We start from the raw sequence: 26,627 nt of genomic DNA, 5'->3' as shown, positions 1-26,627 counted from the left end.
TAGTATGTAATATCTTTCACAACTCCCCTAATTTTTAGTGTCTTCTCTCTCTAATTACCTGGAATTTATTTTGTATTTGTAAATTAATTTATGTAACAGAAACATATTGTTCAGGAAAACCATGGATAAAAAATGTATGTCTCTATAAATATTAAATAATTTTATTTTGGTAGAATATTTTCTAATTATTATTTAAATTATGCATATGTCTTAGGATAGAATCCAAATATTTTATGCATGTTGTTATTTTGAATGAAATTTCTCCTTCTACTTATTCCTGAGTTTTATTAGTTAGATGTTAAACAAAATGATTTCTAATGGTTGATCATATATGGTCAATCACTTTGTTAAAATTTAATTATTTTTTTCAGTTTTTTAAATTGAATCTGAGGTTGCTTAAAGATTATATCATATGCAAATACAGATTGCTTTTCCTATCTTATTCCTTCAGTTTCCTTTTTCTTATCTTATTATTAATAAATTGCCTTTAATTTTGATGCTGTATCAGAGGGAGATGATGAACATCTTTGCTTTATCCCTGATCCTATTGACAAACTTCTATATGTTTTCATCTTCTATTTTCTCCTTTGCAGAAAATATAGTTTTTGCCTTCAAATAGATGACCTGTGATTGTAATGAAGAGAGATCCACTTGTTCCTTTGCTTTTTACATTTTTTTCATCAATGCCATATTTTTGAAGGCATCTTTTTCTTTATTTGTTGATATAGAAATGCCATCTTATTATTATTGTTATTAATATGGTTTATTAGGTTTAGAAGTTTCCCTAATCCTTATATTCCTGTGGTAAATCCAACCTGATCATAATGAGTACTTTTTGTATAAAATCATACAGCCTCTTTGCTAATTTCATTCAATATTTTTGCATCAATATTGACTAGTGATAATCTTTTATCTTCTACTTCTCAACTTTTGTCTTTCTCTTTTTTTCTAAAATCATTGGTCTATCCTTCTCATGGAAAAGGGGTTGGTAATTTTTTTCTTTCTCCATTTTTGTGTACAGTTTATTATCGTGAGGATTAATTATTTCTCTAAATGTTTTGTAAATTTTACTTGTAAAAAAATGATCCAAGGTGTTATTGTTGGTTTTTTTTCTTTTAGGAAGTCTCTAATAGTTTGTTTAGTTTCTTTTCTTGATATAATGTAACTTAGTTTCTCTGTTTTATACTGTTTATAAGCTTAAAATTAAACTAAGATTTTTGGGAATTTTTGTGTTTTTATATATTATTCATAATTTTTCATCAATCAATTTTATTGGCATACAATTAGGTATAATCAGTTTTAGTACTTTATTTTGTATTTGTTGTAAATTCCTCTCTAATTTTTGATTTTGATAAATGGTAGTTTTCTTCTTTTTTAAATCAAATGAGATGATGCTTTTTATATTGAAAAAAAAGCAAAATTGTTCCTAAATTTTATTTATTATTTCACTGGTATTTTATTTTCAATTGATATTTTCCATTGATATTTAAAAGGTTCTCTTTTTATTTTAGCATTTATTCAGAGGTTTTTAATTTGTGGATTTTTTAATTTTTTCTAGTGATTTTATTCAGTTTCAGTAATGTTTCTTTTTGTTCTTTTGAAGATATTAGTGTTTAGAGAAAGAAAACTTTCTCCTAAGGATATGCTTTCTCTGCATTCCACAAATTTTGGTAGAGTATTTCACAAGATCATAGATCTGGAACCAGAAGAGATCTTAGAGGTCATTGAGTCTAAACCCCTCATTTTACAAATGAGAAAGCCGAGACCCTTACATTAATTAACTTGTTAATTGGTTACAAAAGTTGATGATAAGGTTGTAATTCAAACCAAATTTATACACTGCTTCTTAATTATTATTTTCTTTTCATGATTTGTTACTTATTCCACTCATTATTTGTTTTTCATTTATGCTTGAATTTTTTATATTTTTCTTATTAATTATAATTTCTTTATGTTTTAGAATATGGTCAGTTTTTTGTACAGATACTACACAATACAAAAAAATTATTTTATTTTTCCTGTTTAGTGATTACAAATGGTTAATGATAACTACTTTTATTAATGTTTTGTTGTGAATCTCAACTCATCTCTTGTAAGTTGTTCTATTAGATTTGCCTGAGTCTAAAAAGAAATATTGAAATATCTACCGATTATTAACTAATCTAGATATTACTGTAATTTTATTTTTCTTTAAGTATTTATGTGCTATGCTATTTGATGTAAATATATTTAATGTTTACATTAATTTCATTATTTATTATGCCTTTATATATAAAATATCATTTCTCTCCTTGTCTCTCTTCTTACTATTGTCTCATCTGATTAAGAATTACCAGTGATTCTGCTAATGCTTGATAAATTCCACCATAGCCATTCTAAACTTGTGTATAAATCTTTGCCTTAAACTGTTTTTCATAAATAAAATTATTAGTTCTTTCTAATCCATTCTTGCATTGCCATTATGTTTATTGGGTATAGATTTCACTATTACATTTGGTTTTTGACCATTAAATCATGTTATATTGAAAGCATCCTATGTGTTTTGTATCTCATATTATTAGTCTCAGAATAGCATATTGCCTGAAAAGTAAAACAGTTTTAAATATCATGACATTTTAAGATCTCAGTAGTGCCAATCCTTAAAATGGATCACCATTGTGTCTTCTATCCCTTAAGCATATTCATGGAAAAAAATGAAATATATAGAAATACTTTTTAAATTTTTAAATAATTTTTATTAAAGCTTTTTATTTTTCAAAACATATGCGTGAACAATTCTTCAATATTAGCCCTTGCAAAACCTAGTATTCTAATTCCTCCCTTCCCCCATCCCCTCCACTGGATGGCAAGAAGTCCAATATATGTTAAACATGGTAGAAATATATGTTAAATATAATATATGCATACACATTTATACAATTATCATGCTGCACAAGAAAAATGAAATCAGAGGAGTAGAGAGAGAGAGAGAGAGAGAGAGAGAGAAAGCAATAAAATGCAAGCAAGCCACAACAAAAAGAGTGAAAATACTATGTTGTGAACCACTCTCAGTTCCCACAGTACTCTCTCTGGGTGTAGATGGTTCTCTTTATCACTGAACAATTGAAACTGCTTCTGATTTAATAACTTTTAAATAATTTTTATTTATATACAGTATTTAAATAAAGTTGGAAGGATTTATTGAAAATAGTTGAAATAAAATGGAATAATTTCTAAGATGTTACATCATAGTTTTACGCATTTCTTTTTTTTTTTTAATTTAATAGCCTTTCATTTACAGGTTATATGTATATGTAACTTTACAGCATTAACAATTGCCAAACCTCTTGTTCCAATTTTTCACCTCTTACCCCCCACCCCCTCCCCAAGATGGCAGGATGACCAGTAGATGTTAAATACATTAAAATATAAATTAGATACACAATAAGTATACATGACCTAACTGTTATTTTGCTGTACAAAAAGAATCAGACTCTGAAATATTGTACAATTAGCTTGTGAAGGAAATCAAAAATGCAGGTGGGCATAAATATAGGGATTGGGAATTCAATGTAATGGCTTTTAGTCATCTCCCAGAGTTCTTTCTCTGGGCGTAGCTGGTTCAGTTCATTACTGCTCCATTGGAAATGATTTGATTGATCTCCTTGCTGAGGATGGCCAGGTCCATCAGAACTGGTCATCATATAGTATTGGTGTTGAAGTATATAATGATCTCCTGGTCCTGCTCATTTCACTCAGCATCAGTTCGTGTAAGTCTCTCCAGGCCTTTCTGAAATCATCCTGTTGGTCATTTCTTACAGAACAATAATATTCCATAATATTTATATACCACAATTTATTCAGCCATTCTCCAACTGATGGGCATCCACTCAGTTTCCAGTTTCTAGCCACTACAAAGAGGGCTACCACAGACATTCGTGCACATACAGGTCCCTTTCCCTTCTTTATGATCTCTTTGGGATATAAGCCCAGTAGTAACACTTACGCATTTCTTTAGAAGCTAATCATTTCTTTCTCTGTGCGATCAGTTTATTATTATGAGAAAATTGTTCCTTCTTGGTTTTTTAATTATGTGTTTAAAATGGATTTAGTTAAAACGGATATTTAGAGCTTATAATTAAAACATCTTAAAACTATATGCTTCCTTTACCCTTTCATCTTTAGAGAACGTAAACATGCATGCTTACAAATGGGGAATTCTTCACCAAATTTCAACATAGAAATTCTTAACTTTTCCCTGATTGTTGCAGAATATCAAATCTAGCACCATTTCCAGTGGTCTAAGGAGAATGATTAATTGATTGTGAATCCTTTACAAAGATGAAAGTACCATCATTTATATCTTGCATACATTATATTACTCTATTTAATTTTTACATTTGTATATGTATCCAGACACCTTTCATTGGTAGATAAGCTTTAAATATAAAATCAAGTAATAGGGAAATGATTAAACTAGAGTGATTATTCACATGGTTACTCAGTTGTAAAAGGCCAATGCCCTTGCATGTTTCTCATAGATTCATAGCATTTTAGCATTGGAAGGAATATAAGATGTTATCTAAAATCACCTCTTATGTGATTCATTAATATCCTCTACAAAGTCCTTGATTCTTGAAGTGGTTTTCCAGTCTTTATATAAAGACTTACTGTTTCTGGGTTATGTAAACATACATTCACTACCCTCTTCCTTACTTAATTGATTTCTTATCTTCATATTATATTGAAATTTACTTCAGAACTAGGCCTGTTTTAATTATGAGTACAAGTTCTTTTGAAGAAATTTATGTAATTTTTATGTTTCTCATATTAAAAGGACATATTTATCATAAAGAAACTTAAATAAGAATTAAATTTAGGATCTAAATATTTTATATGCAGTAAATGAGAAATAATTTTAGAGAAAATAACTATAAGAACTCTTTTTTTAAAACAGTGTCCAAGAAAATAATTCAGAGGCATAATCAAAGACTCAGACCATTCTGGGAGACTGTTAATTTTAAAGTGCTTTCCATCAATGCTGATAGTAACCCATGCCTTCCTGCCCGTTCTTTGAGACTCAGGTTCATGTATCCTCATTCACATGACTTGGCCACATTTTTTCCTTAATGGGAATCTCACTACCATTGTACTTTGTTTATGCCTACTCTTTCTCTCTCTCTTGAATTCTGAGTGTGTTCATTGGAGAGAGTGCCTCCAGTGTTGGAGAAATTGCTTTGTTGTTGGTATCTATCACATTTGAGTAAGTGTTTGCTAAAAAGCCAAATCTACTAGCTAAGGGGAAATACACTGGTAGGACTCATGAGCTAGCATTTAGGAGTATATTCACTCATAATATTATCCTTAGATAATATTGGAAGAGTAATAATCATCCCTTTGGCAAACTAGTCTACCAGTGATGGTGTGAATTGAGCAAGTGAACTGTGAGCATCTCTTACAATTATTTTAATTCCTTCAGTAATATCCCTTAAAATAATTAAATGCTAAAAGCTCGATTTAACTGTTCCCTATCTTGCATCTTAAAATTCTTTGCTCACTTGGAATGGACTCCCTCACCCCACCTCACCCCTGGCTCTCTCACCCAGTTCACACCCAGTCCTTCTCTAATCAGCCTAGTTCAAAGTGACATCCTCCCACCATCACCACCAGTTTCTCATAGCAGATTGCCGGAACCTTTCTGTGATAGCATCAATATCTCCTAGGGCTCTCCCTCCCCAAAACATGGTCTAACCTGATTCCCTGCCCCAAAAGAGTTGCTTTTGTCCCCAGGATTTGTCTGTCGTAAATGGTAGATTCTGACAATATTAACATGACTTTTCAGTCACCTGAGGTCACAAAAAGATCCATCTACGTGAAGTGAGGTCCTTTCAGACTTGGTGGATGTGTCAAAACCAAGTAAGTCACCACTCTGATCTACTGACTAGACAAATTTTCATCTGGAAATTAAAGGAGCCAAGGATACCAGAGCTAAGCACTTGAATGTCCTTATTGTTTATACTTTCTGTACTATGCCTAAGTAAACTTCCTATAGTTTAATATTGAATGATTCCTGAGAACTTCATTTTGTCCCAATATCAGACCTCAATTAACAAGGCACTGACCTGAGTCTGCCCTATCAATAACTCTCTCCCTTATACTATCTCCTTCTTCCTTGAATCATAATTATTTATGTATATGTCTTTGACCTCTGTATCTTTCAACTCTAGCATAGTATCTAACATATGGAAAACTGTTAATAAATATTGAAAGAATGAATAAATTTGTGACCTGAGGTACTAGGAAGAAATCATTTTTAGACAATTTGATTTAAAGGGAACACTATTTGCAAGGTCATCTTTGTGACCTTTTAGAAGTCTTTTAAATTTCCTGGAGTTCCTTATCTATTAAATAAGAGTGTTATGCCAGGAGGTCTTTAGTGTGCTCTCCTGCTCTAAATCTTATGATTTATAGTCATCACTGCCATGAGAATGATCTGCCATCCAGTGTCTACTCTCTAAGTATACATTCAGAACTGTAATTCTGAAAAAATGAGAAAATATGCTTATCCATTAAGAAAATGCACATCCATTATTCTTTCTTCCTTTTTTTCTTTTTTTCTTTTTCTTTGTTCCTTCTTCTTTCCTTCCTTCTTTTGTTTCTTTTTCCCTTCCTCCATCACTGACTGTCCTTCCTTCCCTCCTTTCTTTCTTACATCTTTCCTTCTTTTCTTTCTTCCTTTCATGACTGAATTATGCCAGAGCTAGAAGTACAGTAGCCACTTGCTGCTGATCTCATTACTAATTGGCACAGACGGCCCTCCTTAGGCATCATGGTAGTGCTCCAACATATTCACCATATCAATGCCAGACTTAATGAGGATAACCAGTTGCTTTAACCAGATGAAATCAGTACTCTCAAGCTTAAGGATCCCATCAGCCTCCCTCAGCCTCAATTGCAAAGATTACAGGGAAAAAAGAAAAAAAGGAAGAAAGAAAGAAAAATGGATGTGCATTCTCTAAATGGATAATTTAGGACTACAACTAGGACTTAAAAAAAAAAAAAGAATGGAAGGCCCAATAAACAAACTGAAGGAAAAGTTACATAGTACCCTAAAAAAGGAGCAAAGAGGAAATAAATATTTCTTGTAATTCAGATGCTGTATAAGATTATTCAAACATAAGGGATTGGGGTGGGGAAGGTTGGCTAAAGGTAGCCAACAACAGAAAGAGAAAAGTACAATATCCACGAATATGAATCTAGTTTTAGAGAAAAGGAAATGGGGAAATGGGGAATCAGAGTTTTGTTTTGCTTTTTAAATATTACAAACCATTAATGCTAAATACTGATTCATTTTTGTTTCTTTTTTTTTTCTTCTAAAGATCAGGAGGAGCGGGGTAAGTTTCAAGGGAAAGAAATATTAGAATAGAATTTATTTGAAGGAAAAACAAGCTTAAAAGTTTATTATAGATGAGGAAGATGGCAGAATAGATTAGAAAGCAAAAACAACAATATGTTCTTGACAAGAGGGATAGAATAGGGACTGAACTTCAGATTTCATTAGTATATATTCCTTCTAAAAGGGGAAGGTCTTTCTACCAATACAGGTCAAGTTCTTTACCACTTACAGAGTTACCTAGGGGAACTAAGAGATGATACTTGTTGACTTGATTTAATATAAGATACATACAGTCACTAATAACAAGACTACTATCTGGTGATAACTAGATTAACACTATATAGCAGTGTTATGTAATTCTGTAAAATGCTCTAAGTTTCATTTAGTGTGACTTTTATTTATTTGCCACATACTAATTTCTTGTCTATATATCTTTACTTACTATTTTACCTATTAACTTGGACCCTTTGGAGTTAGTACTTTGATAATTTTATTTCTAGGAAGAATCTTATATAATAAATAATAGTCATTCATAAATAAATAATAGTAAACCTCAAATCATGTTGAAGTAATGAAATAGAATGTTAGTGCATAATAAAATCTATTATTACTTTTATTACTAGATAGGACTACTCTAAAATGATGTACTAAACAGATTTCACATTTGTACCATGGTGTAGGGGATTGTTAGGAATTCTGATGGAAAAATTATATTTTATATTTGCTTTTGACTGAAAATTCCAAGTTGCTTTTTTTTACATTTGCAATTAATAATAAAACTAAGAATATTTTCTTTTTTATTAGTTTGAGGTTTTCTTCTCTCATGTTCACCAAAAAAGATACCAGATATGAGAATTCTAAGTTCCTAACCATTTAAAAAATTACCAAGCATTATACTTTCTATTTTAAGTGTTTATTGTTTTAGATCTTGGCCTAAACAAGAAGGAATCTTTATGAGTTGTTTTTATTGAAAAAGCATGAAAAGTGTAATGGTGTGAATTTATGGGAATACTCCTCATACTCTACTACTTAAGCCTCTAATAATTGTTTTCAGGGCTAACCTTATCCAAACAAGATGGCTGTGACAATTCTCTTATTCATTATCCATATAACTTCAAAAAATAATAAAGTCATATTGCTTCTTCATAGTCCTTAAGCTTGAGCATAAGTTATTTATATTTTCCAAAGTTTTCTAACTCTTATTTAGGCTCACGATGAATAAGCAAAGGTCTCCAACCTCTGCTCAAGATATTTAGTTAATAATCAATTCTCTTTGATGTCATAAAAGGAGAAAAATACATACAAGCATATCATATTTATCAAACATCTTCTATATCAGACTTATAAAACTTTTTCCACTTTTGAACCCTTTTTGCTCAAGAAATTTTCATGTGATCCTGGGTATATAGGTATATAAAATAGGTATACAAATCAAGCATTTACTGATAATAAATCATAATTTCACAACTTTTACATTCAATTATGTAATCCTATATGGGGTCAAGACCCCACAGTTTAAGAGACTTTGTTTGATTTCACTATATCTGAGAATCTTTGGCTATGGAGAATTGTAGAATTTTCAGTTTTAAATGACCTTAGTCATGATCCAGTCCAGTTGTCTCATAGTAAAGATGAAAGACAAAGGCCCAGAGAGATTGTTACTTTATTTCTTTCTCTCTCTCTCTCTTTTTTTTTGTTACTTTCTTAAAGTAATGGAGTCAGTAGTAGAATTGGATCCTAAAACATATCTATCCTGACTCTTCATTCAACACTCTTATCAAGGTATTGAGAATTTGGAGAGGTCAGGACTTCTTTTCAGTCTCTGTTTCATCACTATTACCACCACCACTATTTCAACCAAAGATTTTTGTTTTGTTTTTTTCAAATTAAACTTTTTTAAAACATATAATTTTTGTAACAGGGATGAAACAGAAGTGAATAAAAATTCCATAGGCAAGGACCCCTAACAAAGAAAATACTTCTTTCCAGAGTAATAATGTAGATGTTATATTGATAAAATTTGTCATTTGATAACTAATTCTAGTTATAAGTAGAATATGTAGAATAACTAACATAGTGTATAGTTTTATGTGACTTCATAGTTTAAATAAAAATTTTCACAATATAAAATTCCATGTCTATTTTTGTTCCTTGAATTATCTGAAGGCAAATCTCAGTATTTTCTTTGTAGCTTTTCATTTTAGACATTAATGCTCTGTGTATGCAGGCTAGGAAAGTGGTATGAGTTTTTTTTTTTTTTTTTTTTTTTTTTTTGCTTTGTTTTGTTTCTTTCTGAGGCAGTTGGGGTTAAGTGACCTGCCCAGGGTCACACAGCTAGGATGTGTTAAGTGTCTGAGACCATATTTGAACTCAGGTCCTCCTGACTTCAGGGCTGGTGCTCTATCCACTGCGCCACCTAGCAGCCCTTGGTTGGGGTTTTTGATGAGAGATGAGAGGGGGCTGGACAGTCACAGCTGTGATTCTATCAATGTAAGGGAGTAAGGAAAACTCCCTATCCCAAAGCTGACCTGCATAGATTGGGTAAGTTACATCAGGCACACACATATCAAACAATTTACCTGGGGTCTATGGACTTAATACATTTTGAGCAGAATATAACCCAGGTGCCCCAGTATCACTATTTGACTCTCTGAAAGTGGATATTTGAAGCAATTATCCAGGTTATTTAAGTATGAATAATAATAATATTGTGTTCTAAGCACTATTATTTTTTTTTAAATTTTTACCCTAATTTTCAAGTAGATGTGATTTGTATTACCTGAATGACTGTCAGTTTTCTATTTTATTTCACAAGTACATATAATAGTTTTTTCCAAAATGTAAGTGGTTTTCCAAATTTACTCCAATATATTATAATAATGACAGTTTTTGAAAGGAGAAAATAAACAAGAAAAAGAGCTGAAAGAAATTCTTTTTAACTCTTTCCTCGATTTTATTACTCCTTAGAGACCCTGTTTGGTTCACAATCATCACCACATACAAAGTTCCTACCTCCCTAACCCAGCAATTTCATGATGGAACCTCATGGTTAGGTTGGAGGGACACAGAAAATATCATTAAAAAACGTTACTCCACAATGCCATATTTAAGATGGGAAATGTCTCATTTTAAATGTTTTATTAAATTAATATTGAATCATTCTTCTAGTATAGAGAGGAATATTGAAAATATTTTTTAAATTTTGTTTTGTTCTAGGAACCTTCTAAACTTTTCAGCATTTACATAGTGTAATACATTCAATATAATTTCCATGAATTTTTTTGTATTTCACAATTCCTTAAATAGTATAATAATATTTAGTTATCCATTTCTATTTTTCTGTTTCACCAACTGCTTTTTCATTTACAATCTGAGCAAATAAATTGCTTGAATTAACACTTTTTGAGAGATATTATACAGCTACACAAACATTAAATCAAATATTTGATTCTTAATCATTTTAAAACATTTCAAAAAGATAAAACATTTTGCAGATTAAAAAAAAAAAAGCTGAGCTGTTTTTGACCAATATCTTACTATACTGAAGTGAAATAAATGAATAGGAGAAAAAAGAATAGACTCAGAACAAAATATTTAGGAACAAATTTTCATAAATGATTGCTTCTTGCACTGAGCAAATGAATGTGAAAGTTAAAGAATGTTAGTAAACTTTACAAAAATTGCAAGTTGACTTGAGGGAAAATTAATATGGATAGAGAATTTTTTCATGATTTGATTTCATGATTTCATGATTTGAATACATAAATAAGATACATGATAAAACTAACATAACACTGTGATTAGGGAAAAGGAAATGTTCTCTTGCAATTAGTAAATGGTTGCTAATTATTGTAGAATAATAATTATTGTGGGAAAAGAATTGTGTAAAGTGGTGGTGGTCGGAAAAAGAGAGAACACTCTATTCCATTCGGGAACACTTTCAGGGAACTTGGTATTAGTTAAAGGGGAAGGATGACTCCTATTTGTCTGTGACTCTCTCCCATCTTGGGAACAAAAGAGGAGCTTTGCATAATTTCTTTTTTTTTTTTTTAATGGGTAACTCCTTTATTATTAAATATTTCAAGGATCTGTAATTTTGTAGGTGTGGGTGCTCCCCACCCAGAGACTGATTGCAACTTTTCTACAATCTAATAAAAGTTGTTTTACTAGTTTCTATAGAATATCATTACCCTGCCTTTATGCTCTGCAGTTCTTCTGAATTTAGCTTGGCTGCTCTTGTAACAGTTAGTCATTAGTTTGATGAACATTCTTAAGAGCACTTCTCATTTCAATGAGATAATGTTATTCTATATCTGATTAAATGAATATCCCTTATTACAAAATTTATAGTTTTTCTCATATGATTTAGCTTCTCATATGGTATGCCATTCAGGTAGACTATAGTATGTTTGTTTGCCTCTAGGGGTCATCTCCAGTTGTACTGATTTGTATCTTGCCACTGGACCCAGATGGCTCTGGAGGACAATGGTAACTTTGCACAGCTCTCCCTTACATAAATTCAATTCACTTATAAGTCATGGCATCATCCCTCTGATGTCACGGTCCTCTTGGAGAAAGAAGGACAACCAACAACCAGCTACAGTGAAGCCTTTTAAGTTTGGTAGGGACAGTTAAAACTTGCTCTCCACTAGCCTAGCTTTCCCAAACCCAGACTAGTGCACCACCTTGAGATCATCAGGCAGGGATTTGTGAAAGACTAAGAAATATTTTTGCTCATATACAATAACTAGCTAAGAACAATTCAAGATCTTGAGCAGAGGACCAAATTGTTCGTTTAATTTAAAACTTTTTACATTTTAGTCAGACCCTCTATAATACAGGATAAAGGTGGATTATTTGATAATTCTGTCTTGCCATAGAAACAAATGTTTAAAAAATATCAAAAGGAGTAGGGGCACATACATACACATATACATATACATATATACATATTCCTATATAGTAAAAAGTGAAATTGAAATTTGACAGTTTTCTTAGTAATTATATAAAATCTCACCATCTTTGTCACTTACTACCCATTTGATATTTAGGCAACTCACTCCCTGGACCTTAATGAAAATGTTAGACTAGATGACTTATAAGGGTCCTGCCAGCTTTAAATTTATGTTTCTATGATCAGTGTAAGCTGCTAAGTCAGAGACGCTAGTGAGAGGCCTGGTTTATGATGTCGCTAAAAGAATCTCCCAAAAGAAGAAACTCCAATCACTGCATGTCCCTAGCTTCTCTATAGCAACACACTCTTATAGAGTTTTTTAGAGCACTGACAGTGACTTGCCTAGAGTCACATAGGCAGTTACTCCCAAGCATCTGTGATGTTATATTGATAGGTATATTTCTGCTATTGAGGCTGATTCCAACTCATCTACACCTGCTTATCCTGCACAACCCTAAAAGTCTTTTCCTATAAAAAGTTGACTACACAAATACTTAGTCTAACCTTCTTTAAGTTTTTGTAACATGTCTGGGATACCAAATGGAACACATGGATTGTATATCAATTATGCCTTACTCTCATTATGAGACCATTTCATTTCCTTTGTAATCATATATTTAGTGGGATCCTATATACCATTTATTATTTTATAATTTCTTGTTTGTAATGTATAATAGCCTACACACACACACACACACACACACACACACACACACACACATCCTGTGTCTCTCCATTAATGAAAAAGCATATTTTAATTCCTATGTAATACTAAGGGTAAAGTCAGAGTTCACATCCTTCAGGAAAAGTCTTAAAGCCTATCTCCTAGGTGACATGATACTAATTTCCCCACAAGATTTTATTTTATAAAAGGTAGCATATAAAAATAATATGGTAAATATCTTAAAGATATAACCCTTAGATTTTTGAATTTCACAGAAGTGTTATATGCTTTTTTTTTAATAGCCTTTCATGTCACCTCGGTACCCTGGAGGTCCAAGACCACCACTGAGAATACCTAACCAGGTAAGGCCTCTATGAAATATAAATTTGCAATTATAATTCAGTAAAAGAAATTCTGAATTTTTAGGAAATAAAATTTACGTCTGTACTTCTACATACTACTTGACTGTGATTCCTAAGCAACTTATTTTTTTTTAATTACATAATTTTTCATTATAAAATCATAGAATTTAGAGCTATAAGGACCTTAGAAATTTCCTAGTCCATATCCCTGATTCTGTAAATGAGGACTCTGAGACCCAGATCTCAAGGTAACCTGAGATTATAATTTGAGCCATATCTGATTTCCAATCATGTATATGCCTTTTGATTATTCCTTCCATGACACTATTTTGAAAAATCGGGTGTTAGCTAAGTACTGCTAGTTTAAATCTTGATATAGTGAATGTTGTTAAAAATCATCATTAACCTAATTTTTGTCATTTGTCAATTTGTCATTTATTTTCATGTTACTTACATTTAAGTTCATCATTTAAGTCAATTATAACCATATAATTAACTAAGACTATTTTTATCTCAGTTGGTCTACAGTTAGGTTGCTGGCCTTCCAGTGAGTCCTCCAACTGCTTGACATATATTGATAGAGTGCAGGCTCTAAACTCACTCTTCCAGTTTTGGCAGGGCAGGTCTCCAAATGACAGCTCCTACTTCTTCCTCAATTAATCCCAAAGGCTTATAGTTTCTAAAACTATTGCTAATAAGTCCCCAGCAAATGCATTCCCTTCCCCTTCTCCAATATAAATTAACCAGTTATCATTGGCCCAATGGAATTAACCAGTTAATATTAATTAGCTTTTCTAAAGAGATTCTTACTGAAAAGATAGTGCAAGAACCAAAAAGAATAATCCTCCCTCCCCATAATAGGAATTACAATCAGTTCCTGGAAAGAGTAGACTCCTCCTTAAAGTGGTAGCTACAAGTTAGGTGAAACCTCATAGCCCATGAATATTTTCTCTCTTTTCTTCATTTTCTCTTTTCTGCATTCGGCATAACCAATAGACAAAGTGCTCCTTTACTTAGCTAGACCACTCCTTAGGGCAGTTGCAGCTAGTTTACTACTGATTATATTTGTTGGATCCCTGGTGGCTCTAATGCCTGGGGAAAAGAGTAAGTTGCCTGAAACTTATATCCAACTTATATGCAGAGTTAGTTCTAACTCAGAAGCCAAGTAAAAGAATTTTTGTTACATAGTAAGCTGAGAAGAAACAGTTGAATCTATCTCTTTGCTCTGTGAAGTGGGAGAAAGGGAAAGAAGGTTTCTCTGTTGCACATGCGCAAGAAAGCAGGTTCACCAAACTTCCACATGCAATGGAATTAGACAGGAAATATTGACCACTCTAAGAAGTGAGCCCTCACCCAATACAAAAATAAGTAACCTCTGATTTCTTATGGAATTTCATATTTCTGGATCCAAATGGTTCTTAGTCAATTAAGTATTTCCTAAGCATCTACTATGTGCTTATTGGGGATTTGCAAACTAGGTGTAAAATATATTCACTTTGTTCAAGAAACTAAGAAGACAATTCACAAAAACTTAAAACACTTAGAAAACATAACAAAACAAAACTGCACAGTGCTGATGTTGGAACCCAAAACAAATGCAAATAAAGGTAACCTTTCTAATTCCACTTGTGCCCAAAGAAAAACCTGTCTGCTTCTATAATATTAATTTATTTCTTTTGTAGGCTAACTTTTGCATGCTGTCTTCCCTACTAGAATGTGAGTTCCTTGAGGATTGGAATTGTTTTTTTTTTTTTTTTAATCTGTTTCTCATCTCTCTTTTTTTTTTTTTAAATTTAATAGCCTTTTATTTACAGGTTATATGTATGGGTAACTTTACAGCATTAACAATTGCCAAACCTCTTGTTCCAATTTTTCACCTCTTACCCCTCCCCCCCTCCCCCAGATGGCAGGATGACCAGTAGATCTCATCTCTTTTTAAATTCCCAGCACTTAGCTTAGTGTCTAGCACATGGTAGGTATTTAATAAATGCTTATTGATTTCATTAATTCATTTTCCTTTTAATCCCTACTATAGCCCCAAAATACAAATTTGAAAACCCACTCCTCCCTAAATTATTCCATTATGTATGTTAATCCTCCGATCATTCTGCCAAATTTCAACCTATTTCTACACTAACTTCGGTTGAAACATTTGTATAGTTCTTGCAGAATTCTGACATAGTAGGCATTCTTTCTCTGCTACCATTGTGAAAGCAAGAAATGCTAGCTTTCAATCCTAACCCTCAATCAAAGTATATACCAAGAGCCTTTTTCAGTCTTTCTGTAGCTGGCAGTGTCCATGGAGCAGCTGGAACATCCCTCCACAATCCTGACTCAGTATTAAAAAACATGGTCTAGGGGAACAGGCCATGAAATGGGAAAGGAAAGTGTACAGACGCCATAGATCCTGACATATGGAAACCCCATTTTCTCTGTGGATAAACACATACATTGACATTGAAATCTGTTTATTTATGTAAATGCCTTTTTTGTTTCTATATAAAGGATAGCATTTTTTCATCTTCTTTTTCTGAATTTTACTGAGAATTTTTCCAGTTTCCCACTTTACATTTTTGTATTAGTCACAATTGAAATTACAATAAAAAGGAAAACACTCAGAACAAGGGAAAGGTGACTCCCTTATTCCATAAATGTTTAGAAAGTTCTTAATGACTCTTTTAGAGTCATTAAGAACTTCCTCGATGATGATGGCTTAAAGCTAGGGAAAATACAGTGTCCCACAAGTCTTAGTTCAATTTTATACATTTAATTCTTGCTCTCCCAATGATCAGTTAAGCTTCTAAAACTTAAAACTACACTAAAACCTTTGGGACACACTTAAGTTTTGACAGTTTCCACAGGCCCTTTTGCCTTAAACTCTATTATTTTAAGGGACTCTACAGGTGAACTTCAAATTTAGGTGAAAAAGAGCTTTATAATATAGCTGTGTAATTCTTTTAAAAATTACCTTCTTAACCTAAAAATGTTCTCTCTTAATTCAGAAGATAAACTGAAAATTTTTTAACCTTATGTCAGAAGAATGTTAATTTCCTCTATTTAGTCCACAATTAGCAACCCTTTTCTTATAAATATATGTAAAATAAGCATTTCAATAGCTGTAGAATAGGGCAGCAAAGTGACAAAGCAGATACAGTACCTAGCAGGAAGTTAGGAAGATCTGAGTTCAAATGCAATTTACTAGCTGTGTGGCTCTGGGCAAATCACTGAATTCAATTTAATTCAGTTTCCTCATCCATAAATTAAGCTGGAGAAGGAAATGGCAAATGTGGTCATAAAGAGTCAGGATAACTGAACAAGAACAATCTGTAGAAATACTGGACAAAATTGATGAAGAGAGATGTTTCATAAATACTCAATCAGAGAAGCCTGAGGATTTTGCATTATAATAGTGTTAGAGGCTCTCTAGGCCTAAATGTATTTCATTTTTTCAGGTGAAGTGTGCTGTAATTAGTGGCACCTTATCCCCTTTTGTGTTTGTTTTTGTGACAGGCTTTTTGTTCCTTGTTTTTTCTCAGACACTGAAAACTTTGCTAATTCAATATGTATAATATTCTACTTCTGTGGTACTGAGGGAGAAGGTTTGTTAGTAAATTAGTGACATAAACTGGATCATATAGGGGAATACGTGCCTTTTTTAAAGAAATAATTTTTAAGTCTTTACATACAACTAAAATAATAATTACAAATGAATCGCATGGTCATTAAAGTGGAATTGGTAGAATATTTATGATTAATAGTAAGTTGGCATTATTACATATATATCTTGAACAATAAAAGTTTAGTAATATTTTTATTAAATTTTCTAGAATTCAGTTTTTTATTTATTCATAGTGGCATTTGAATTAATAGTTTATTGTACTGTCAAAAATATTCCTACCAAGAGACTGAATAATAAAATGTTAAATATCTAATGACTGTGGCAGGTCATCATGAATCCATAATGTTCATCTTTAAGATGAGCAAAAATTGGAAGAACTCAGAGATGCAATTAATTAGGACATAATCTTGTACCCTAGGTTTCCTTCAGATTTCCCCCGTAATTTGTGTGTGGTTGCACAAAAATGGTACTGTTTTATACAGACATAAGAGTTGTAAGTGGAATATATTTGGGGAAAGTAGAAAATAGGGAAGCAATAAAATATTTGTAACATAAAGGAAGAAGCTGTATAGCCATTGTGGTTGTGGAAGAGATAATGTCATGAAATATCTAGGTCAAAGAATAAATTCAGTATAAAAATTCCCAACTTAAGAGCTGTGAGAGAATTTCTGGACTTTGTTCCAATGTGAAAAGGCATCCTTGACTCTGAGTCAGGTAATTTAACATGAATGTTTAGAGATAATCAAAGTTTTTCCTAACCTGACCCCTTTCGACTTCTCCTGTCTTTTTATACTTTGTCCCATTCCACACATTCTACCATACAAATACATGGGTTCATTTGCAACTGGGACCCAATATTCCCATCTTCACTGCTTCTCTCCTTTGCCTGGAATATTGACTGTCATTTCCATCTTCTGTCTCTACCTCCTGAGAACTTTTTTCTGATATCCTAGTTACTAATGCCTTCCCCTCTCAGGCTGACTTTTCTCTACTCTGTATATATCATATGTGTACCTTGTCATTTCCATGTTGTCTCCTCCGTTAGACTATAAGGTCTTTTGAGGGTAGGAACTATTTTTGCTTCCTCTACCTTCTCCCTTTGCTATGGTATCTTCAGTCCTTAGTAAAGTGTCTGATATAGTAAATGGTTAGTAAATACTTGTCAGATGAACTTGAGAGAAAGGGTAGAGATAAGGAATGGATTTATGCTGTCATTGGTATAGGAAACTCTTAGGAAGCTTCCTCTACCTATGTAGAGATATCTTTATAGAAAGATACCATTTCTATAAAAGCCATCTAGGTGGTACAATGAACAGACCACCAGGCCTGAAGTCAAGACGATGCATTTTTCTGAATTCAAATTTGGCCTCATTTACTAGGTATGTGACCTTAGGTAAGTCCCACTTAACCCTGTTTGCCTGTTTTCTCATTTGTAAAATGAGTTGGAGAAGGAAATAGCAAATCACTTCTGCATCTTTGCCAAGAAAATACCAAATCAAGTCAGGAATGGTTAAAAAAAAAACAAAAAAAAACTGAACAACAATAACAACCACCTTCTCTATAATTTAAAGAGTTTTCTAGAGCTCTGAGAGCTCAAATGACATACTTGTCCGGGGTCCCAGAACTAGAATGCATTATATTACTAAACCCAGTCTTTGAAACTTTGAAGCTAGATCTCTATCTTCTGTGCTTGTTTTGATCTAGCTTTATTCCCATTGTAAAGAAGGGAAAGCTAAGTTAAAAGTCTTTTTTTTTTTTTAAATGGAACTTGTTATTCATTCAGAATAATGAAAATTCTTGGAATTTTAAGTACTTCCTAGGACTGTAGCAATCTCTTCTAATTACAATTCTACTCTCCAGTGTTTTTTCTTCCTACTGTTTTCTTTGTTTTTGAGAGATATCTATAAAATACAAATAAAATTGAGATTTATTCAGTTACAGGGTATTACTGTTATTATTATGACTTCAAGGATATTCTGTGCATCAAAAGGAAAACAAAAAAATTGGAGATTAGATATTCTGAATACTGAAAGGAAGGTGAAACTGTTGTTCTATTAACTATGTGGAGTTATCAGAATTCTTTTTTTCCCAATTCACTTAAGTGAGTTGAAATTATACATCATTAACATAGTCTGTTTCAGATTGTGTCCTGCATTGGCTATACTAAAGTAACTTTACATTTACCTGCTATGCTTTACAACTTTCATGAAATAGCTGTCCAACTCTGGAGGCAATCCTGTGTTGTATGTACACCCATTATTTATTAATATAAAATAAATCGATTTTCTACCCACACACATTCAGTGATAAGACTTGGCTTTTAGCATTCTAAATCTAAATATTGCTAAGGAATGATAGTTCCAAAAAACTATTCTTTCCTCAGTATTGTACCTTCCACTCAGATAGGAAATCTGGGTGAAAGAAACTTTTAAGGCACTTTAGTCTCCCAAAGAAAATAAACATGATCAGCCAGATTTTCAAATCTCACAGCAAATGAGAAACATTTAACTTTAATAAATCATATAGTTGCACTTCCTCTACAGTACATGATTTGAATATCTTATTCAGACTTAAGTTCTATTTACCAGCCATATCCTTTACCAGTAATCATATATCTATTTTTTTTTCAGCATATCACCTTAATTTAAAATATTAGTTTGATATAGTGCAATAAAGACTTCCACAGTATAAATGCAAGTACATTCTGTATTGGGTAAATTGAAGACACTATATTTTGCAGTTGAAAATCAGATTTCTAGAAACAGATGTTTTTGGTGAGGCTTCAACTCTAAAAATTAAATATCCTAGGCCTGCTTAAATCTTAAATTCATAACTATTTGAGTATATTTAGAATGTATAAAAATTAGTAATTAATGATTAGAGAAGTATTTTTTTTTCTTTGCCAGTTCAAGATAGCCCCTTCCATCACTGGATTCTCTTTGTTTATTGCTTTTCAGTTATTACAATGGCTGTCTTTATAGTTAAATAGTCAAATAATATATATTATTGAAATATTTAAACACCAAGCATACATTTCAGCTATATAAATAGCAATTTGTTATAAAGTATAAATAAATCATTTATATTATATTACATGTGTTTAAAATTATTCGAAAATGCATGGAATCAATTTTTTTTTTTAATTTGTAAGTATTATTTGTAGGACCTTAATGGCATGGGAACAAAGTAATAACAAATCACATATGCCTGAAAAATAGTACTTTCTCTTCCTTCTCATACCACATAAAATAAAGTCTTTTATCCAATCCTTTAAGCTCTTGCCCCATTTAAATCCTAGTTGCACAAGACATCTGGGTTTGATTTTTAGTGTTGCTTCTCCCAAAACTTCAGGGAACATAAAATATCTCATTAGCCTGAAGCCTTTGTACTATAGTAATATTCTTTTCAGATGTTAGCAGATAATAGAAATACACACACACACATTCATTTTATATCCAGCTAGCAACCCCAAAGTAGGAAATCTACATAGAAAATAGTAGCGCTTGGGCAGCTAGGTAGCACAGTGGACAGAGCATCAGCCCTTAAGTCAAGAGGATCTGAGTTCAAATCTGGCCTCAGACACTTAACACTTTCTAGCTATGTGATCCTAGGCAAGTCACTTAACCCCAATTGCCTCAGCAAAAAAGAAAGAAAAGAAAAAGAAAATAGTAGCTTTTTTTCCTCTCCCAAAATGTCCCTACAGTCTGACTATACTGTTTATTTCTATATTTTTTAATAATCTTTTCTCCTGATAATCTTATTAAAGAATGAAGACAGAAAAATAAAAGCTTTGTTAAAACTATTTCACTTTGCAACAGGTCTGGCAGTGATTAAATCAAATTTGGGTAAAGGGTATAGAATATTTTTAAAAATTATACTAACCTCTTGGGGGTTGAGATTATTTTATTATTTTATTCCTTGGTCTTATCTCTTCAGTGCCTAGGATAGTGCTTGGCATGTAGCAGGCACTTAAAAAGTTCTTGTTGACTTAATGATAATCATAATCAAGAAGCATTTATTTGAAGAAAGATTTTAAAATAGGAGAAATGCCACAGGACTACCCTGGGACTAGCAGTATTCAAGTAGGCAAAGGGAACTCAATCAAGGTATTCTAACCAGTGGCTATGTGCCTCTAAGTTCAGTACCAACACTGGCCCAAAATAGAGGGAATCAAGGGAAAAAGGAATGCTGTAAAATACAAACTCTTGTTCTTATCTGGGAAAGGTAGTATTGGCAAGAAAACCCCCAGTACTCTTTTTATTCCTGGTCTAACAGAAAATGACAATAAACAGGTTGCTTTGCTAGCTCTTGATATATGTGAACCATCAATTCCCAAGATAAACTACACTAGAGGGAGAAGTGTTTCATCAGAGAAGTACTGGATGGTCTCTAGCATACAATGAAGAAAATCTGGTATGATATCAATAGATTTCTTGATTGCCAGTCCTAACAATGCTGTTGTCTGGCAATGACCCCAAAACATGGTAGGAGCAAGTGATTTCTTCATGATATGGCTTGTGAGGGACCCATTCCCTCAATGTTGATAATTCACTTGGTACTTCCTATAAAAATTAATTCATGGTATACTATCTCAGTGTAGCATTCATAAATGGAGCAGAAATAAGCACTATTCCTCAAGAAGTATCAGAATAGGACATTAGAAAAGAAATCAGCTTTTATCATAAAGTCCGAATGCAACTAATAGGCTAATTTGAAGTTATTGGAAAATAAAGCTAGAAAGGTATGTTGTGAGTATATTGTTGAGGACTCTATGTGTATCACATACACATAGCATACTCTGCTAAACATAGAGTTTAAATTTAAACTGTCCAGGGATCAGAACTGGAAAGCAGACTTTTTTTCTGCTATAATAGGAGTTACATTCTTGAAAGGGAAGAATGTTAATTATTGAATTTGATTTCAAATTGGTCCATACAAATTGTTCTTCAAATTAGATAATACAGACCCTCCTCAAGTCACTAAAAACTATCCAGAATTTGACTTTTTTCAACGAATTCTAGTTAGATTTGTTAAGATAGCAAATATTAAAATGGAAGGGAACAGTGTAACACTAAAGTTGAAACTCCCCCTTTTTAGCTCTGCTGGCCTAATGATAATGAGGAAAACTATTTGACTGATTCATATAGTTAGAACTAATGTGAACAGCACCTATGTATGTCCATGAATCAGTCAAAATCTATGAGAGAATGGGTTACATCCCAAGGAATCTATATAAAAGAAAAAAGTTATCTCAGAACCAAGGGAGACATTTTAAGCATCTGGATTTAACAAGCTGAAGAAAGCCAGCATTCCCAGAACATATATGACTAACAAAGGGAGGACTGAGTTGTGGCAAGAAGGAAAATATTAAGGAAAATCATTGGCTGTATAGGCATTTTAGAACAGAGCACCTGAGCTAAAGGATATTCCAAGCAAAGAACAATTCTTTCCTCTAGTTACCCTCTAATTCCTATATTTTCTCAAATACTATAATATAATCTATTTTTATTACCAATATAACATAATCTAATTTTCATTATCAAATATATCAGCAAACTCAATTTTATCTCAACTACAAAGAAGTTAGGAGTAAACTAGATATAGATACGTGTGCGCACGCACGCGCAAATTATAAAGACAGGTCAATCTCTTCCTAGATGTTAGAAGTTTTCCTAACCAGGGATTGGGCACAAAACTTTTTGTCTAAAAATTATCCTTAAGCCAGAAAAAGAGAGGGGAAAGTAGGGCTTAGAGGTTATTATATTTATCCCCCAAGCTTAAAACTTCCTGATTTTACAATGTTACATTTGAATGCCAGATGAAAGATTATAAACTTTTTTTTTTAGTAAGTAATGAGTGTTTGGATATTTAGAACAAAGAATTTACATCAAATCTCTGTGAAGTTAAATCTGCTAATGAGATATAAATATAAAAAGTTTTGATTTGCAAAATGTATTTTTTTAAGTTGTATCCATGAGAATGGATAAAGATTCCATCTATGCTCCTATGAACATAAGGAAAATGTTATGAAGGTTAGAAGTTGGGTGAAGTCAAATGAATAGTTAAAGAATAATAGCTAAAGACAAATTTAGATTTTTAAAATATACTTAAAAGAATACTTGAACTTGAAGAATGTTTATGATGATTGGAGCAGGTGTTTTAACATTGGATAGAAAAACAAAGACTTTTTTTATTTTTTGACATGTAACCAGTAGTAACTAGTGATGAAATAAAGTAATTCCAGAATGATCCAGAAACAGTGTCAAAGCTAAACTTTCTTATAATTCTCCAATATCTCCAAGTGAATTTGAATGTCAAAATTACAAGTGAAAATAGTGATGTTTGTTTCTTTGATATTGATAGCATCACATGGAATTCATAAGATCTATGTTGCCCATGTACATTGGGTATATCCACATAAAATGTCAAAACACAGCTTATGGAAACCATTGATGGATATCTCTGCAATCTTACTCACTCCTTTGTAAGGGAGACTGATTCCTGCCTCGAGGAGAGCAAGAAAGAAACGTGAAGATGAGTGCTCAGTTCTCTATAGAGATAAGGATACCAGACTAGAATGATATCTGTCTGTTCTCCTCTCTTCCCCCATTGCAAAGTATTGCTGGTGTAAGGGCCTGATTACATAAGAACAAAAAGCCACTAGTTTCTCTAGTAACTCTCTCTTAAAGAGGGGAAGGTATCCTAAGCTTGCACCTACTTTCTTGGCCCCTTAATTCCAAAATCTGGTTTCACAAAGATCCAAGCATATAGCAAACAAAAATGAGAGAAGTTTCACAGATTAGATTATATAAGAAAATACACAAGATTAAATCTGGTCTCTCAGAAGAAGCAAGATCTCAGCACAAACTAAGAGAGAGATCCTAATGCTGAAGTGGAAATTCCTAAAAGTTTCTTGGGAGACAAGCTAAAAATCAGGGACACGTTGAATAATAGGCTTTCATACATATCTTTAAAGGAAACTTTCTCTTTCTCTTACCTAGAGATAATCCTGAATAGAATTTTGAATCATTTGTCTTTCTTGAACATGGTCTCAAAAATGTACAATTTCTCAAAAACTCTTCTACAAACACTACTTCTTAAGATACTTATCCAGCATCACATCATCCTTCTCCCTACCATTTACAAGATTTTCATGAAAAATGGTCTAGTTTGACTAGAAATTGTGGGTGCAAAGAAATTGCCATATTTGAAAGATTCAATTTGACACAAAAAGAGAGAGAACCAAGGTCCAAAATTAATTTGTAATTGTAGTCTTCCAGATTCCATTGAAACAAATTTTTAACTGAACAGGTATCCATATAACTTTTAGATATTTGAAAATATCAAATCTATGCACATTTTTCACTGTTACATTTTTAAAAATTTGTAGTTTTTGAAGATAACTTCTAAAGAGAAGTCTCAAAAATATTCTGGACTCTGTGACATCATTTTGCAATTCATGTTTAATCTCTCAATGGGACATACTTATTTACATACAAAAGTTTGGGACAAATAAACCTCCTTATCCTATATTCTTTACTATATACCTCAAATACAAGAGTGGCAAAAATGTAAATTGTTTACTAATTCAGATTTTTTTTTTTTTACTAATTAAGATAAGTTTTATAACTAAATTATTCTCTAAAGAAATAATTATTTAGCTGCAGGGATATTCAGTATTCATGGCTTGGGAGAAAAGAGAATAACTATTTATTGTCCCTTACACCCTACATATTAGTAGAGATGACAAAAAATGAAAATAGTCAGTTTTAGAGGGTTTGTATGGGGAAACAGGCACACTAATAACACATTTGGTAGAACTGTGAATTAATTTGGCCATTTTGGGAAACAATCTGGAATTTTTCTAAGAAAGTGGCTAAAAAGTTCACACAATTTTACCCAGAGATTTCATTTCTAGACAAACACCCCCAAAGAGGTAAGATAGACAGAAAGGCCCATTAGACACCAAAATATTTATAGCACCATTTTCTGTGGAAGCAAAATAGATGCTCATCAATTGGGACTAGCTAATTAAATATGAGTGCAATAGAATATTACTACACCATAAAAAATGGTGAAATCATGAAGAAATCATTTCGTCATGGGAAGAATACTACAAACCCAAGCAAAGTGAAGTTAGCAAAACCAGAAAAAGTTTATAAAATAACTCAGATAATAGAAATAGAAACAGGAAATAGGAATAGAAATAGGAACAGAAATCAAATCTAAATGCTGTGCAAACTTAATGAATAAGCTTGGCATAAAAAGGGAGATGTGAATGCATCTACCTCTCTTTGCAGAGATGTAGGATTGTGGAGATGAACAGAGCATATATGTTTGACTTGAAAGATGTACTGGTTAGTTTTGTTTACCTCTTTCCTCTTTCTTTGATATTCTTTGTTAATTAAATGCCTCATTTTTTCCAGGTACCATATTAAGCCCAGAGGATACAAAAAAGCAAAAAGGAACATTGTATGAACAAATTATATATAGGATAAATAGTAAATAATTAGCAAAGGGAAGGCTCTAGAATTAACAAGAGTTGGAAAGAGTTTCCTATAGAATTTGGGATTTTTGCTTGTATTTGAAGGAACCAGGTAGGTCAGTAGTCAGAGCAAAGAGTGGATAGTATTTCAGATTGGGAGACAGCCAGAGAGAATACCTGAAGTCAGGAGATGGGAATGTCTAATTTATAGAAAAAAGAGAAGTGCCATTGGATAGAAGAATAAATATTGAGAAGTAAGGTGTAAGAAGATTGGAAAAGTAGGAGGAAGCTAGGTTATGAAGAGCTTTGGAAGCTAAACAGAGCATTTGAAATTCCATAATAGGAGAATAGAAGTGAGGAGAGAAAAATTATGACCCAGTTACTGATATAAACAACAGCTACCAGGATTTTGATTGGATCATAGAAATTGTGTGGAATAGAGAGATAAGGTGAAGAACTTACAGGAATGTATAAATTCTTTTTCTGTATTTTATTTTCATTATTTCTGTGTTTCCCCTATGACCTGTATAATATGTACAGGCCCATAATTACTTGAGCCTTGGCCAGCTATAAACATATTTACTTAACCTGAGCTGATGACACTTATCAGAATTTGACATTTATCAATATTTAGTCTATTAGTTTGACCACTATCTGCATGATTAAGCCTGAAGGCCTGATTTTTTGTTTCCTAGAAATCAGATGATTTCGGGGAAACAGAAACCTTCCATTCCAATTTCTCCGAAAAGCAACAACCAATTAGATGCATCCTCCTCCCCTTCTCAATGCTTTCTTACTTGTGATGTAATCTCTTGTATAAAAGCTATGTATCTTTACTACTTCTTTACCCTCCTACCAGGAACTTTCTCTTCCTTATCTCGTGATGGGACGCTCATTCTCTGGAGGTTTTTAATAAACAACTTTTCTGCTTTCTACTGAGTGATCTTTTTTTGGGCAAAGGTCTTCTACATCCCTCACAATATTAATTGCATGAACCTCAAAGGAAAACATATTATTGAATTATTGAGGTTAGGAAAGAACCTGGAAGGGGCAATGGGGAGGAAGGAATATTCCAACTCTCTCCCTCAAACAGTAAATTGCCTTTCTAGATGAGGAGGAGAGGAAATGAAAGTGATATAAAAACTAAAGGTGGCAACAGGATAAAAAA

General features: G+C 32.4%; 1 protein-coding gene across 5 annotated transcripts in view; it reads left to right on the top strand.

Moving 5' to 3' along the window:
• SSBP2 (single stranded DNA binding protein 2) overlaps positions 1–26,627 on the top strand; it is a 375,378-nt gene that overhangs the window by 289,366 nt on the left and 59,385 nt on the right. For all 5 annotated transcript variants that reach the window (XM_031967111.1, XM_031967094.1, XM_031967116.1 and 2 more), the window contains one exon: positions 13,296–13,355. In XM_031967111.1, coding sequence (XP_031822971.1) covers positions 13,296–13,355 — 60 coding nt within the window. The remainder of the gene's footprint in view (positions 1–13,295; positions 13,356–26,627) is intronic.

This window comes from Sarcophilus harrisii, chromosome 1 (assembly GCF_902635505.1).
Source record: "Sarcophilus harrisii chromosome 1, mSarHar1.11, whole genome shotgun sequence".
In the NCBI taxonomy this organism is placed as follows: Eukaryota; Metazoa; Chordata; class Mammalia; order Dasyuromorphia; family Dasyuridae; genus Sarcophilus; species Sarcophilus harrisii.
The sequence above is the reverse complement of the archived record's forward strand: the minus strand, read 5'-3'. Positions and strand labels throughout refer to the sequence as shown.